The 15516-nt window shown below is 36.9% G+C and overlaps 1 protein-coding gene across 4 annotated transcripts in view; it reads left to right on the top strand.

Annotated features, from left to right (window-relative positions):
* Window positions 1-15516, top strand: part of ANKRD17 (ankyrin repeat domain 17) — a 175378-nt gene that overhangs the window by 117169 nt on the left and 42693 nt on the right. For all 4 annotated transcript variants that reach the window (XM_037829953.1, XM_037829952.1, XM_037829955.1 and 1 more), the window contains 6 exons: window positions 1894-2005; window positions 2156-2301; window positions 12744-12886; window positions 13383-13596; window positions 14097-14272; window positions 15313-15475. In XM_037829953.1, the coding sequence (XP_037685881.1) occupies window positions 1894-2005; window positions 2156-2301; window positions 12744-12886; window positions 13383-13596; window positions 14097-14272; window positions 15313-15475 (954 nt within the window). The remainder of the gene's footprint in view (window positions 1-1893; window positions 2006-2155; window positions 2302-12743; window positions 12887-13382; window positions 13597-14096; window positions 14273-15312; window positions 15476-15516) is intronic.

Raw genomic sequence — 15516 nt, 5'->3', positions numbered from 1 at the left:
TTTTTATAATGGAGTTTGGTTTTTAAAGTTGTTGACAATCTGGGAGTATATGCTTTTCCTTTTTATATTTATTATATAAATATCATAAATACATATAAATGCAATAAGTATATAATTATAATAAACATAATATGTATTTCTAATCTTTTGTTCTAGAAGTAAAAGTCTGCGAATCTATGACCCTTTACAGCTGTTGACATTTGACATAACTTGTATTATTTCCTAGGCAAAGCATCACTTATAGGTGCAGAATGGAAACACACGTAAGACATGTTCATTACCTTCCAGGAATTTATAGTCCTCTGAGGGTAAACACACCACTAATATTAGTGCAAAGCACACTGGTGATAAGTGCTGTAATAGAGGTGCATATTTTCTATCTCTTAGGGTGATCAAATCATCCTGTTTTGCTTGGGACTTTCCTGGTTTAGCACTAAAGGCTCCACATCCCAGAGACATGGTTGGTCACCCTACTTAGAGTGTATCTCAATTTGGATTGCATTGAAAAATACTAAATTGATATTATTGATGAAAAATAGACTCACTTACCCAGGTTGTTCTAGACAAACTTAAAAGTTTTCTAATAACTGAATTGATCAAATTTTTAATTTAATTAATATTCAATAAAATTAAAAATTCAGTTCCTTAGTCACACTAATCATAATTCAAGTGCGAATAGCAACATATTTCTAGTAGTTACTTTTCTGGACAAGTTTAAAGTTTTGCACAAGTTTAGATTACTATAAAAGCATGAGGACTTAGATAGTAAGCTACATAAGCATATAAGCTTTGACAGACCTGTAGTCAGTGTAGCCAGTGGTAGATCCAGTACTGGTCACTATCACTAGCAGAAATCAGAAGTTAGTTGTATCTAAGCAGTGTCGTGTTTCCATGGTTGGTCATTTGGCTTGCTGACATAATATATTTCAATTATAATAATTTATATATCTCAAAATACATATTATTGTGTTTGTGTTCCTTTCAATATTTGGGACTTTGTTCTAGAAAGCAGCCAGGATACTTGGAAATGATTTTTTTCATTTTAACACAGGCTTTACACCTTGTTAGTTGGGTCTAGAGCAGCTAACATGACTTCACCACTGAGATTTTATTTGATGAAGTAAATTTTTAGAGGGCTTACCACTCTGGCTGGTAGGAACCAAAATATTCCTGGCCCTTTGTGAGCTCTGGATGTTGTTCCTTTCTGGTGGTCTTTCCCTGGCCTATAATAGTTTCCTCACCACATCCTAATCAGTACTCAGCTGAAGAATCAAGAGGAACCCTACAGATTTCCAGAGTACTCTTCTCTGTGCAGCTCTCTCCAATATTGTGCCCTATGAATTCTAGCTACCTTGACCTCTTGGAATTCTGTCTTGTCGACTCAGGGAGACAACCAGGCTCCCTTTGGGTATCCTCTCCTTGCACTGTAGTCTGGAAACTCTCTAGGCAGTGTGTTGTGTTAATCATTTTTGTTCTCAGGATCACTGTCCCATACTGCCTAAACACCATCATTTTAAATACTTTGTTCTCTGTTTTTTGGTTGTTTGAGATGGAAATGTAAATCAAGTCCATGCCACTCCAATATGGCCAGAAGCAAAAAGTGAGTTCACACTATTTTTTTGAATCATGTAGTTGAAAACAGCATATGGTTGAAAATCATACTTTTTTATTCCTGCTTCAAGAATTGCCCATAAAGCTCAAAATATTCTTTGTAACCTTAAAAAAATCACAGGTTGACTACTAATGAAGAAAAACCAACTTAATATTCCAGTGTTTCATATAGCAGAATGCTACATTTGTATCTGTGTGCATTTGGTATATGTGCATATTATGTAATTAATATTAACTTATAAAATTATCTAACAAGCTAATCAAATAATTACTTCTTTACAGACTGAGAGTAACCATGACACGGCACTAACACTTGCCTGTGCTGGTGGCCATGAGGAACTGGTGCAAACACTACTAGAGAGAGGAGCTAGTATTGAGCACCGAGACAAGAAAGGTAGAGCTTACTTTTATTAACATGTTTTTTCTTGAATGTTTGTATTCTGTAAAAAAAATACCACTTGTAGCCTTGCTTTGAGCTTAGGTATAGTAAAAAGCAGTATTTTTCCTTTACTTAGCATTTAGTGAGATCATTATTTTTCTCCAGGTTTTACTCCGCTCATCTTGGCTGCTACAGCTGGACATGTTGGTGTTGTGGAAATATTGCTGGACAATGGTGCAGACATTGAAGCCCAGTCAGAAAGAACCAAGGACACACCGCTGTCTTTGGCTTGTTCTGGGGGAAGACAGGAGGTAACGTTTCCCCAGTGATGTAATTTTTTTCTTTCTCTGTTTAGCAAATGTGTATACTATTAACTTACATGATTTTTCTATCAGAACTATAGTTGGACATTTAGATTTCCCACAGTAATTGAAACTTAACTGTTAGGAAATGGTCAACTATCAATGTTAGCATCAGCTGTCTTCTCAGAAAAATTGTACATTGTTCAGAATCCTCTTCACCTAGGAGTCATTCTTGCTATAGGAATCATTCTTGCTATAGGAATCCCTGTACATTGCATTTAGGCTAATAGAATGACTAAGGCAATTAAACTCAAATCAGTAAGCTTCTGGTAAGCAGGGCCTGTGTTTATTTACTCATCTTTTGCTACCCCAGAGTGCTTAGTATAACAGCTCAGCCTCTGTTGCTCCCTGTATATACGTTTTTAGGGAATTAAGAATTTTCAATTTTCATTTGTTCTGAGAACCCTCATCTTCCTTTTGATTTTCCCCACCCTTTCTCAGCTGTCTGCAGGAAAGGTTCACAGATAAGATTATATGACCTCTTAGTTCCTTAAGAATGCTGGAAAATGGTATCATCAGGTAGACCCAAGAAACTATAACTTTACAATAACCTGTGTGTCTTTTTTGGCTTGTGATATAAAAGAAAAAATAGCTAAGTTACCTAATATCTTTTCAAATTCAATCCTGTGTACAGTGGATATAAATCTTTTAACAAGCCATGATGTTGTCTCCTTAGATTATGAATTGGCCACAACTTTTCAGTCAGGGAATTACTGAATCCAGATCATTATCTTACTTGACCTAAAAATATTCTTTTCCCTTTCTTCATTCTCTTCCTTTTAATGTGGATGCTACCATAAAACAAGGATATCACCAAAATCAACCAAATTAAAAAAAATATATTTTACTAGAGAAATTGTAGGTTTACAGAAAAATCATGCAGAAAATGCAGAGTTCCCTTAAGCCCCTCTCCCTCCTACTGTTCTCCTTATTACTAACACTTTGCTTTAGTGTGGTACCTTTGTTACAATTGATGAACCAATATTATGTAATTATGCTATTAGCTATAGTTTACATCAAGGTTCACTATTTATGTTGTAAGTCATGTTTTGTTTTTTTTTTTAATTATATTCCAGTTTACATATATATAACCTAAAAAATTTCCTGTTTTACACACATTCCAAATATATTATTCAGTGAAGTTAATTCCATTCACAATGTTGTGCTACCACCACCACCATCCATTACTAAAATTTTCCATCACCCCAGACAGAAACTCTGTACCCATTAAGCATTAACTTCCCATTACCTCCCCCACCCCATTTCCAGGTAACTATTCTAGTTTCTGACTCTATGAATTTGCATATTCTAACTTTCATATCAATAAGATCATAACAATATTTGTCCTTTTGTGTCTGGCTTATTTCACTCAACGTGATGTATTTAAGGTTCATCCATGTCACATATATCAGAACTTTATTCCTTTTCACAGCTGTATTCCATTATATACTGTATGCACGTATCATGTTTTGTTTATCCATTCATCAGTGTATAAGACACTTGGGTTGCTTCCGTCTGTGAGCAATTGTGAATAGTGCTGCTATGAACATTGGTGTGCAAATATCTGCTTTCAATTCTTTTGGGTTTATACCTAGTAGTAGGATTGCCAAGTTATGTAGTAATTCTATACTTAACTTCTGAAGAACCACCAAGCTTTTTTCCTGTGTGGCTGTAGTATTTTACATTCCCACCAACAATGAATGAGTATTCCTATTTCTTCCCATCCACTTCAACCTTTATTTTCCGTTTTTCTTAATAGTAAGCTTTCTAATGGGTATGAAGTAGTATCTCATTGTGGTTTTGATTTGCATTTCTACATGTGCTTTGTGGCCATTTGTATCTTCTTTGGAGAAATGCCTATTCAAGTCTTTTTGTCAATTACTTGTGTTGTCTTTTTGTTGTTGAGTTTTTAATGCACACTCTGAATATTAAACCCTTATCAGACAGGTGGTTTTCAATATTTTTCTCCCATTCTGTGGGTTGTCTTTTTTACTTTCAATGATACAGTCCTTTGATGTACAAAAAAGTTTCTAATTTTGATGAAGGCCCATTTATCTGTTTTTCTTCTTTGTTAGTTGTGCTTTCGGTGTAGTCTAAGAAACCATTGCCTAATACAAGGTCCTAAAGATGCTTCCCAGTGTTTTCTTCTAGGAATTTTATACTTCTGGTTCTTATATTTAGGTCTTTGATCCATTTTGAGTTAACTTTATATACAGTGTGAGATGGAGATCCACCTTCATTCTTTCGTGTATGGTATCCACTTTTCTCAGCACCGTTTGTTGAAGAGACTGTTCTTTCCCTGTTGAGTGGGCTTGTTACCCTTGTCAAAAATCAGGTGGCCATAGATGTGAGGGTTGATTCCTGAACTCGCAGTTTGATTCCATTGGTCTGTGTGTGACCCTATGCCAGTATCATGCTGTTTTGATTACCATGGCTTTGTAATAAGGTTTAAGATCAGGAAATGTGAGTCCTCCCATGTAGTTCTTCTTTTTCAAGATGACTTTGGCTCTTTAGGTCCCTAACTTCCATATAAATTTCAGGATTGACTTTTCTTTTTCTGCAAAGAAGGCTGTTAGAATTTCGGTTGGGATTGTGCTAACTCTGTCAATTGCTTTGGATAGAGCTGACATTAACGATGTTTAGCTTTCCAATTCATGAATATGGAATGTCCCTCCATTTATTTAGGTCTCCTTTGATTTCTCCTGGCAATATTTTATAGTTTTTTTTAATGCAGATCCTTTACTTCCTTGGTCAGAATTATTTCTAGATATTTGATTATTTTAGTTGCTACCGCAAATGGAATTTCTTTCTTGATTTGCTCTTCAGATTGTTTATTATTACTGTATAGAAACATTACTGATTATTGTGCATTGATCTTGTGTCTGGCCATTTTGCTCTATTTCTGCATTAGTAGTTCTAGTAGCTTTTCATCATTTCCTCTATATAGGATCATATTGCTTGCTAATAAGGGACATTTTACTTCTTCCTTTCCAGTTTGGATGCCTTTATTTCTCTTGCCTAGTTGCTCTGACTCAAACTTCTAGTACAGTGTTGAATAATAGCGGTGACAGTGGACATCCTTGATTTGTTCCTGATCTTAGAGGGAAAGTGTCTTAGTTTGCTAATGCTGCAGAATGCAAAACACCAGAGATGGATTGGCTTTTATAAAACGGGGATTTATTTCGCTACACAGTTACAGTCTTAAGGCCACAAAGCGTCCAAGGCAACACATCAGCAATCGGGTACCCTCACCGGAGGATGGCCAATGGCCTCCGGAAAACCTCTGTTAGCTAGGAAGGCAGCTGGCATCTGCTCCAAAGCTCCGGCCTCAAAACGGCTTTCTCCCAGGACGTTCCTCTCTAGCAAGCTTGCTCCTCTTCAAAACATCACTCCCAGCTGCACTCTCCTCTTCCCCCCGAGTCAGCTCATTTATGTAACTCCACCGATCAAGGCCCACCCCGAATGGGTGGGGCCACGCCTCCATGAGAACATCTCATCAGAATCATTGCCCACAGCTGGGTGGGGCACATTCCAAGCAAATCCAACCATCACCAAAACGCCTGCCCCACACAAAACCACAAAGATAATGGCATTTGGGGGACACAATACACTCAAACTGGCACATTCCACCCCCTGAACCCCAAAATGACATTATCTTTCCAAATACAAAATATATTCATTCCATCACAATATCACAAAAACTTAAATCATTTCAGTAACAAAAGTTAAGTACAAAATCCCATCAAAATCAGTTTAGGCTTGGTCAGTTCTAAGGCATAATTCCCCTCTAGCTGTGGATTTGTGAACTTAGAACAAGTTATATGCTTCCAATATACAAAGGAGAGACATTCATAGGATAAACATTCCCATTGCCATAAGGAGAAACAGTAAGGAAAACAGGGTTAACAGGAGCAAAACAGTTCTTAAAACCCGCAGGACAAACTCCATTAGATTTCAAAGTCCAAGAGTCATTTACAGAACAATGTTGCATCCTTGGGGCTTGAGAGAGTGGGAGCCTAACCCTTCCCAAGGGCCTTTTCTGCAACCCGTTCCTCTCCAAACACTTAGGTGAGTGCTCCAACATTTCCACACATTGGGGAGACCACCTTCTCGGCCCCACCCTCCTCAAACATCGGGGCAGCTCCCGGATTCCCTTCCATCTCCGGGTCACATGCTCAACCCCTTCAGAACAATGTGGTGGCAGCCAGGCTCTCCCCAATTCCCTGGAAATGTGCTCCACCCTCTTTGGGACCTGAGGTGCCAAAACTCTTCCAGAGCATCGAGGCGGAAAGCCCGCCCTCGACCTCCAGGGCAAACTCACCCTTTCCATGCATGTGGGCTGCTCCGCTCTCCCAGCCCTAAACCTCTTGACTCCCGACCTCAACCTCCATGGCTCTGTCTTTGAAGAGATTTTTCCTTTAATTTTTTCCTTGTCTGTCTCCTCCAGTCCAGACCGGCAATGGCTCCGTCTATAAAGATCTTGCAAAAATTCTGTTGGCTTTGCATGAAGCATGCAGGGGTCAAAGCCATCAGACAATAGGAGTTTCCACAAATCCTTTCTGCTTAACTCCTTATCCAATCTTGGCTTGTCCTCAGGTTGGGCTGTAGCTTCTGGGATTCTACCCACTGGAAGCCCGTAATTTTCCAAGCCATCAACTTCTGGTTTCTTTGAACCCAAGAGTTCAGTTCTAAGTTTATCTCTCTCTGCTCGCATTTTACTATAAGCTGCAAGGAGAAGCCAGGATATGTCCTCCACACGTAGTCTGGAGATCTCCTCAGCTAAGTATTCCAAGTTGTTGCTTCCAGATTCTTCCTTCCATCTGACACCAGGACTCAATTTTGCCAAATTCTCTGCCACTTTAAAACAAGGATCACCTTTCTTCCAGTTTACAACACATTCATCATTTCTGTTCAAGTCCTCATCAGAAGTATCTTTAGAGTCCATATTTCCACAAACAGTCTCTTTAAAGCAGTTTTGGCCTTTTCTATCAAGCTCCTCACAACTCTTCCAGAAATTCCCCCTTATCCATTTAAAAAGCCGTTCCAACATGTTTGGTATCTGCAAACTCAGCAGCAAAAGCACCCCACTCTCGGTACCAAAATCTGTCTTAGTTTGCTAATGCTGCAGAATGCAAAACACCAGAGATGGATTGGCTTTTATAAAACGGGGATTTATTTCGCTACACAGTTACAGTCTTAAGGCCACAAAGCGTCCAAGGCAACACATCAGCAATCGGGTACCCTCACCGGAGGATGGCCAATGGCCTCCGGAAAACCTCTGTTAGCTAGGAAGGCAGCTGGCATCTGCTCCAAAGCTCCGGCCTCAAAACGGCTTTCTCCCAGGACGTTCCTCTCTAGCAAGCTTGCTCCTCTTCAAAACATCACTCCCAGCTGCACTCTCCTCTTCCCCCCGAGTCAGCTCATTTATGTAACTCCACCGATCAAGGCCCACCCCGAATGGGTGGGGCCACGCCTCCATGAGAACATCTCATCAGAATCATTGCCCACAGCTGGGTGGGGCACATTCCAAGCAAATCCAACCATCACCAAAACGCCTGCCCCACACAAAACCACAAAGATAATGGCATTTGGGGGACACAATACAGTCAAACCGGCACAGAAAGCTTTTAGTATTTCACCATTGAGTATGATGTTAGCAGTGGGTTTTTCATATATGCTCTTTATCATGTTAAGAAACTTTCCTTCTATTCCTAGTTTTCCAAGTGTTTTTATCAAGAAAGGGTGCTGGATTTTGTTATATGCCTTTTCTGCAGCAATTGAGATGATCAGTGGTTTTATTCCTTTGTTCTTAAAGTGGTGTATTACATTAATTGATTTTCTCATGTTGACCACCTCTTGATCATGGTATATAATTATTTTAATGTGCTGTTGGATTCTGTTTGCTAGTATTTTGTTGAGAGTTTTTGGATCATTATGCATAAGGGATATTGATCTGTAGTTTTCTTGCCATATGTTTATCTGGCTTTGGTATTAGGGTGATGTTGGCCTCATAGAATGAGTTAGGAAGTTTCCCTCCTCTTCAGTTTTTTGAAGTGTCTTAGCAAAATTGGTATATTCTTGGATTGTTGGTAAAGTTAACTGAGGAAGCCATGTGATCTTGGGCTTTTCTTTATTGTGAGGTTTTTTGTTTTGTTTTATTTTTGTTTTGATTTTTTGTTTGTTTTTAAATGCAGTTTTATTGAAATATATTCATACACCATACAGTCCATTTGAAGTATACAATCAGTGGCTCACGTATCATCACATAGTTTTGCATTCATCCCATGATCAATTTCAGAACATTACTCCAGAAAAAGAAATAAAAATAAAAAGGAAAACCCAAAACATCCCATTCCCTTTATCCCCCCTATTATTGACCCCTAGTATTGGTGTGATACATTTGTTACTGAAAGAACATTAACTATAGTCCATACATGGCAGTAGGTACATTTTTTTCCATATACCCTTCTTTTATTAACTTCTTATAATAGTGGCATACGTTTGTTCTAGTTCATGAAAGAACTTTTTTACATTTGTACAGTTAATCACAGTCATTGTCCACCACAAGATTCACGGTGATATACATTCCCATGTTTTAACCTCCCATCTTTCCCTCTGGTGACATACATGACTCTAAACTTCTGTTGGGAGGTTTTTGATTACTGATTGAATCTCTTTACTTGTTAATTTGGTTTGTTGAGAGAGTCAGTGTAGGTAGTTTGTTTTTCTAGGCATTTGTCCATTTTCATCTAGGTTATCTTAATTTGTTGGCATACACTTGTTTATCAGAGACAGTTTATTGTATTCTCCTATAATGCTTTTTATTTCTGTGGGGCTAGTAGTAATACCCCACCCCCCTTTCATTTCTGATTTTAGTTATTTTTGTCCTCTCTTTTTTTACTTTGTCGGGCTAGCTAAAAGTTGGTTGATATTAATGATCTTTTCAAAGAATCAACTTTTGGTTTTGTTGACTGTATCATTTTTTATACTCATTTCATTTATCTCTGCTCTCATCTTTGCTATTTCCTTCCTTTTGCTCACTTTGGGTTTAGTTCTTTTCTAGTTCCTTCAGTTGTGAAGTTAGGTCTCTTATTTAAGATCTTTTTTTTTTAATGTAAGCACCTATAACTATCAGTTTCCCTCTCAGCACTGCCTTTGCAAATTGGCTCTATATTGGTTGTTGCTCTCCTTCAGAGTTTAACCCTCTTATCAAGATCAGCCCAAAGTGAATGTGAAGTACAAGGTCCTATCTGTCTTTTCTGAGCCTGAGTCTTTTCCTAGGCTTATGCTAGCTCATGGCCTTAGGACCCTTCTACCTACGCCCACCCCCTCTGCCCTCTACAGGAATTGGAATGCCCCATCTACTCCCTTTGAAATATACGCATGCGCGCGTACGCACACCCACCTCATACCAACCCTGTGATATGTCTTAAAAGCAGGTTGTCATTTACCACCAAGCTGTTTTGTCTGAACTGTTTCTTCTACTGCTTTAGCTTTCTGCAAGCTGCTGCTGCCTGCAGGTCAAGTTCTGGGAGGGCAAACCAGAGGAGTTTCCTGGTTCAGTCTTCGTGGCCATCACTAAATAGACTACTAGAGACCTACAGACACACCAGTATGTGCATAGGGTTTACTCCCTCCAGAACAGGACCAGAAACCCACAGTGGGATCACAAGCTGGTGCCACACTGCTGAGGAGGGGTGGGGGAAGTGTTGGCTAGGGTGTCACAGTCTTCCCCCACCATTTTTAAAGTTGCATTTTCTTGATTCAGCATTCGACCAACCCTTTAACTGTTTCGGAGTTTTGAGGAAGATGGCTCTGCCAGTTTTTGCTAGTTGTTCAAAGATTCCATGGGGGAACAGCACCCTGAAACATCATACGCCATCATCTTGGTTGACTGGATGCCGATCTACTTTGAGTTTTTATTTCTTTAACCATCCCAATTATCATAACATTGTCCTTTTTATTAAGCCTGAATACATTTGTATCATTTTCTTCTGTAATCCGCAGCAGAGGCAATTGTTATTTTAAAGTGGTTTTAAACAAAAAAATAGGTAACCAAGTCAAAAATAAAGAATTTAATTTGATAAATTAATTCTACTCCAGAAAAAAAAGAGAGCCCCATAAACCTGGAATGGAAATTCATGACAGAAACTTTTGTAGTTAAATAGCAGCATTTAACTGAAAATCTTCAAGTAAAATACCAGTCAGAAGTGTAATTACTTTTGTTTTGAAATGTAATCAAATAAAGTCTTTTGCCTTAACTGAAATTCTCAAACGTTATGCGGTTTGGAATAATACTTGCTTCACATAATGAATTTTTCAATGTGGTATCAAAAAGATTTCCTTCATTTAAAGTAATATTGAAGATTCTAGGACACTGTAATCTTTATGAATTATGTGTTTTTATTAAAATATAACAGATGAGGTTATAACTCTTAGTTATGAAAGTCTTTCAGGTGATAGGCTGATTTATAGGTGATAATTTTACCTACAGTGACTGTTTCTTTGTTATTTTAATAGTTAAGTAATTTGTAAAACATTGGATGATCATTTTTCTGTTAAATCACACATTAATGTGGTTTATATTGAATGCTTAGTACATTTTAGGAATAGAACATTTTCTCTGATATGTAACTAAAGGTAGTTGTTATCTTTGCATGATGAAATTAAGAAAACCTTAGAAATTTGATGAACATTTTCTACTTGAAGTATAAAATAAAATAGTCTTAATACCATTTTTTGTCTTGTTTTTATAACCTTGTCACATCAACTACCTGGTCTTACTGGCTCTGAGAGACTGATGGACAGAAGGTCATGTCTAAAATTGGATATAGCTGACATATAACACAAAGCACCATTTATTAACATTTTTTATTTCCCAGTTAGTATTTTAGTATATGTTTTTAATAGTAAGAGCAATGGTAAGAACTATGATCCGAAGCAATTCTTAACCTTCCTATCACTCATTTATAAAATGAGGGTGAAAATATTAGTCTATGTCGGAGGGTTGTTTTAGGCATTAATTGGCATAGTGGGCAAAAGATGTATGAATGGCCAATAAGCACTTAAAAAATGCTAAACATTTTTAGTCATCAGGGCAAATTAAAACTCCAGTGTGATACCACCACCCACCCACTAGAATGGCTAAAATTAAAGACTTGTCAATACCAAATACTGATGAGATGTTGAGCAACCACAACTTTCATGCATTGTTGATGGGAGTGTGAAATAGTTCAACTACTTTGAAAAAATGTCTGGCAATTTCTTACACAATTAAACATACACCCAGAAATTCACTACTGGGTGGAACCCGTAAATAATGAAAACATATTTCCGCAAGAATGTTCTTAGCAACTTTATTCATAATAGCCTGAAACTGGAAACAGTCCGTGTATCCAACTGTAGGAGAATAAGTTCTACCGTATTTATACAGTGGAATACCAAACAGCAAAAAGAACTGATGAGGCCAACACAAATGACTGTAAGACTGTAAGAAAGAATACACTGAGCCAGAGGAGCCTTAAGCAAAAGAGACATACTGTGTGATTTCATTTATATGAATATCTAAAACAGATAAAACTAATCTGTCAAGGGGTATGAGTGAAGAAAAAGGATTTAGATAACAAAAGTTTTTGTATTTGTCAGTACTCACTGGATGTACAGTTAACATTTTGAGCATACATTACATGTAAGTTTCACCTAAACTGAAAGCAATATAGTGCAATTAATGACATACATGTTGAATTGTCAAGAGGAAATTGTAGACATCTGCAGTTTACTTTGAAATGCATCAAAGTATAGGATAGGCAGATGAGTAGATGTGATGAAGTATAGAATACTAATGGTAGAATCTAGGTGGTGAGAATACTGCTGTTTGCTATAAAACTGTTTTTCAACTTTTCTATATGTGTGAAAATTTTCACAATAAAATGTTGGAAAAAAATAAGTGTTAGCTTTATTCTAGTTTTTTCTTTTGAACACTCAGTTATTGATTGAAAGTCAAAATAATATTTTAAACATTCACCTACATAAATGAAAAAATATTGTTAACGTATATTCTGTTTACCACTAGGTGGTATAATAATACAGAAATATTACTTCCAAAATAGCATGTCATGATGACACATGAGGTCCATCTATTCGGTGCCATTTCTAATTTTGCATGGTAAAAGATTCCTAATTTTTTTTTTACTTAATAATTTCTCTCTTAGCTTATAAGACCTCTTGCTGTCATTTGAGGCCTTTTATGCAGGGGATGAAAGATGCTCCCATTCTTTTGTTAAAACAATTTACCAGAAAAAAAGGAGTAATCAGAAATATACAGCCTGAAATTTGTCTCATCTTGAGAAGAAAACATGTTTTGTTTTGTTTTGTTTTGTTTCCCTTTCCAGGTTGTGGAGCTACTTTTAGCTCGAGGGGCAAATAAAGAGCACAGGAATGTTTCTGATTACACACCTCTAAGCCTGGCTGCTTCTGGTGGCTATGTGAACATCATCAAAATATTACTAAATGCAGGAGCTGAGATTAATTCTAGGCAAGTTCTGTTCCCCTTATAAGCCCTTTATTTGGTAAGAGTGTCAATGTTAAATATATTTGTAGAATATTTATATTTGTAATGCCATATTTAAGACTTACCTTCATTAGAAATTGAGAAACATGTTGAATTGGAGAATATCAATTATTCTACTTCTTATGGTATCAGAAGTACACACATCTTCCTTATGAGGTTTTATCAAGCAAGCAAATCCAACTTAGTAACTTCAGTTTTTTTTTTTTTTTTTTAGCTCAAATCATTATGTTGAATGAAAGACAGAATGTATTCTAGTTCTGGGTGGTAAAAGATTTCTAATGGAGTCTTCATAGTAACACAGACACCTACTAGAGTGAGAAAAATGGTTATTTATTTTAACTGATGGCTGCCAAAAAAAGAATCTTAAATTTTGAAATAGAATTCTATATTATCATCTAATTTTGAGGAGTCATTTAAAATGAATATTTTTCTTTTTGCTCTCCCCCTACCTCTATCCCAGAACTGGTAGCAAATTGGGCATCTCTCCTCTGATGTTAGCAGCTATGAATGGGCACACAGCTGCCGTTAAGCTCCTGTTAGACATGGGCTCTGACATAAATGCTCAAATAGAAACCAATCGGAACACTGCCCTTACCTTAGCCTGTTTCCAAGGAAGAACTGAAGTGGTTAGTCTTCTCCTTGATAGAAAAGCAAATGTTGAACACAGAGCTAAGGTAAGAAAAAATCTTAGCTTTACACATGGATTTATTAATTTGATATTTAAGGTATACAATAGCAATATTGTTTATTGTAATTTTAGTACTTTCTAGTAATATCACCTACCTATATATTTAACCAAAAAGTAATTTGTAATGACTCAGTCACACATTAACTCTTGAAGCAAAAGACATTAATTAGGAGTCTCAGTTGAAAAAGGTGAAGGAACATTTTTGAATGCCAGCTGTATGCCAAGTGTTTGCATTTTATACAGTTTTTTTACAAAACAGTGTCATTGGGATTAAGTAGAATTATCTTCCTTAAATAGATTAGACTATATCTCTAAGAGGCTAAGTAATTTACAAATTCTGCAAGCTAATAAGTGTCAGTGCTAACATTCAGTTGTGAATCTCTGTAACAACTATACCATATTGCTTCCCTAGATTGTTGTTCTTTAACATGTTAGCTCTTTCCAGTCCCTTACCCACAAGTTGTTTTTATTTTCCACTAAATGTAGACTGGCCTCACACCACTAATGGAAGCTGCTTCTGGTGGTTATGCAGAGGTGGGCCGAGTTCTTTTGGATAAAGGTGCTGATGTTAATGCCCCTCCGGTGCCCTCCTCAAGAGATACTGCTTTAACCATAGCAGCAGATAAAGGGCATTATAAATTCTGTGAGCTTCTCATTGGCAGGTATGATGGTACCATACTCTTCACATATGAACAAATGTTACTGGTGATTACCCTTCTCTCTGGGCATTGTGATTACTTCACACTTACTTGTTAAATCTGTCTATCCTATCCAGAGCTATGCTACATTGTCTGATCTGTTTCAGTAAAACCTGAAGATACTTGTTTTCCTTTCTTATTCCTGTACATACTTTTAAAGTACTTTAATAAACTATTTGAACGTGTAGCTATTGTCATCCATACTCATGTTTCCCCCAAAGCTTGAGCTTTGCAAAGAGTATCACTCCAAGTCTTAAAAGTCTGGCATTGATCTAAGGCTTCATTGTTGATTTTATTCTTAACAGTGATTATGGCTTTTAAGTGGCAGTTATGGAACTGTTCAAGGTTTCAGACAGGATCCAAGATAGGTTCTGCTTTCAGTGACTTAGAGGTTGCCTGCCAGGTCTTCCAAGGATGCCCATCTGCTTAAATGGATTTGTTACTTCAGCAGTCAAGAGCTTGGGATGGTGTCCTAAGCAGTAATATTTAGGAGTAACTACTATCAACTACTGTTGTTCACCATGAGTCTTATGACAAACTGATGCCCACTGAGTGCTAAACCTATGTGTTAGTCCTAGGTTCATTCTTTCCTGAAGCCACATGCTACAAATATATGATAATCTGGAACAGATATGATTGTCTCATGTGATACTGTTTTATATATTGATTATGAGAAAAATAGACTGTACTTTTTATGTTCCACTAAAAAAAATCACATTTTTCAGAACTAGAAACTCAGAATTATGCAAAAAGGGTCATTATTTTTAAAATAAGAAAAGGAAACATTGATTTATATGCATATTAATTTATTAAATAAGTGATTTTAATTTGATGTCAGGAAATTCTTTGTAATGTAATTGAGAGAAATATATACTTTAGTTCTCAAATATGAAAAACAACTTTCATCTTTACAAAAATATTTTCAGAAGTTAATAGTTTTTTATTGTTGTCTGTGTTGCTCCATTTCACTTAGGACAGTGATATCTGTGTCATTTCATTTTTAGGGGAGCTCATATTGATGTACGTAACAAAAAGGGGAACACTCCATTGTGGCTAGCAGCAAATGGTGGACACCTAGATGTTGTTCAGTTACTGGTACAAGCGGGTGCAGATGTGGATGCAGCAGATAACCGCAAGATAACTCCTCTTATGGCAGCATTTAGAAAGGTAGAGGGTTTTATTTCCCCCTCCTTCACTTGGATGTTTTT

The sequence above is a fragment of the Choloepus didactylus genome, chromosome 3 (assembly GCF_015220235.1).
Source record: "Choloepus didactylus isolate mChoDid1 chromosome 3, mChoDid1.pri, whole genome shotgun sequence".
Taxonomy (NCBI): domain Eukaryota; kingdom Metazoa; phylum Chordata; class Mammalia; order Pilosa; family Megalonychidae; genus Choloepus; species Choloepus didactylus.
The sequence above is the reverse complement of the archived record's forward strand: the minus strand, read 5'-3'. Positions and strand labels throughout refer to the sequence as shown.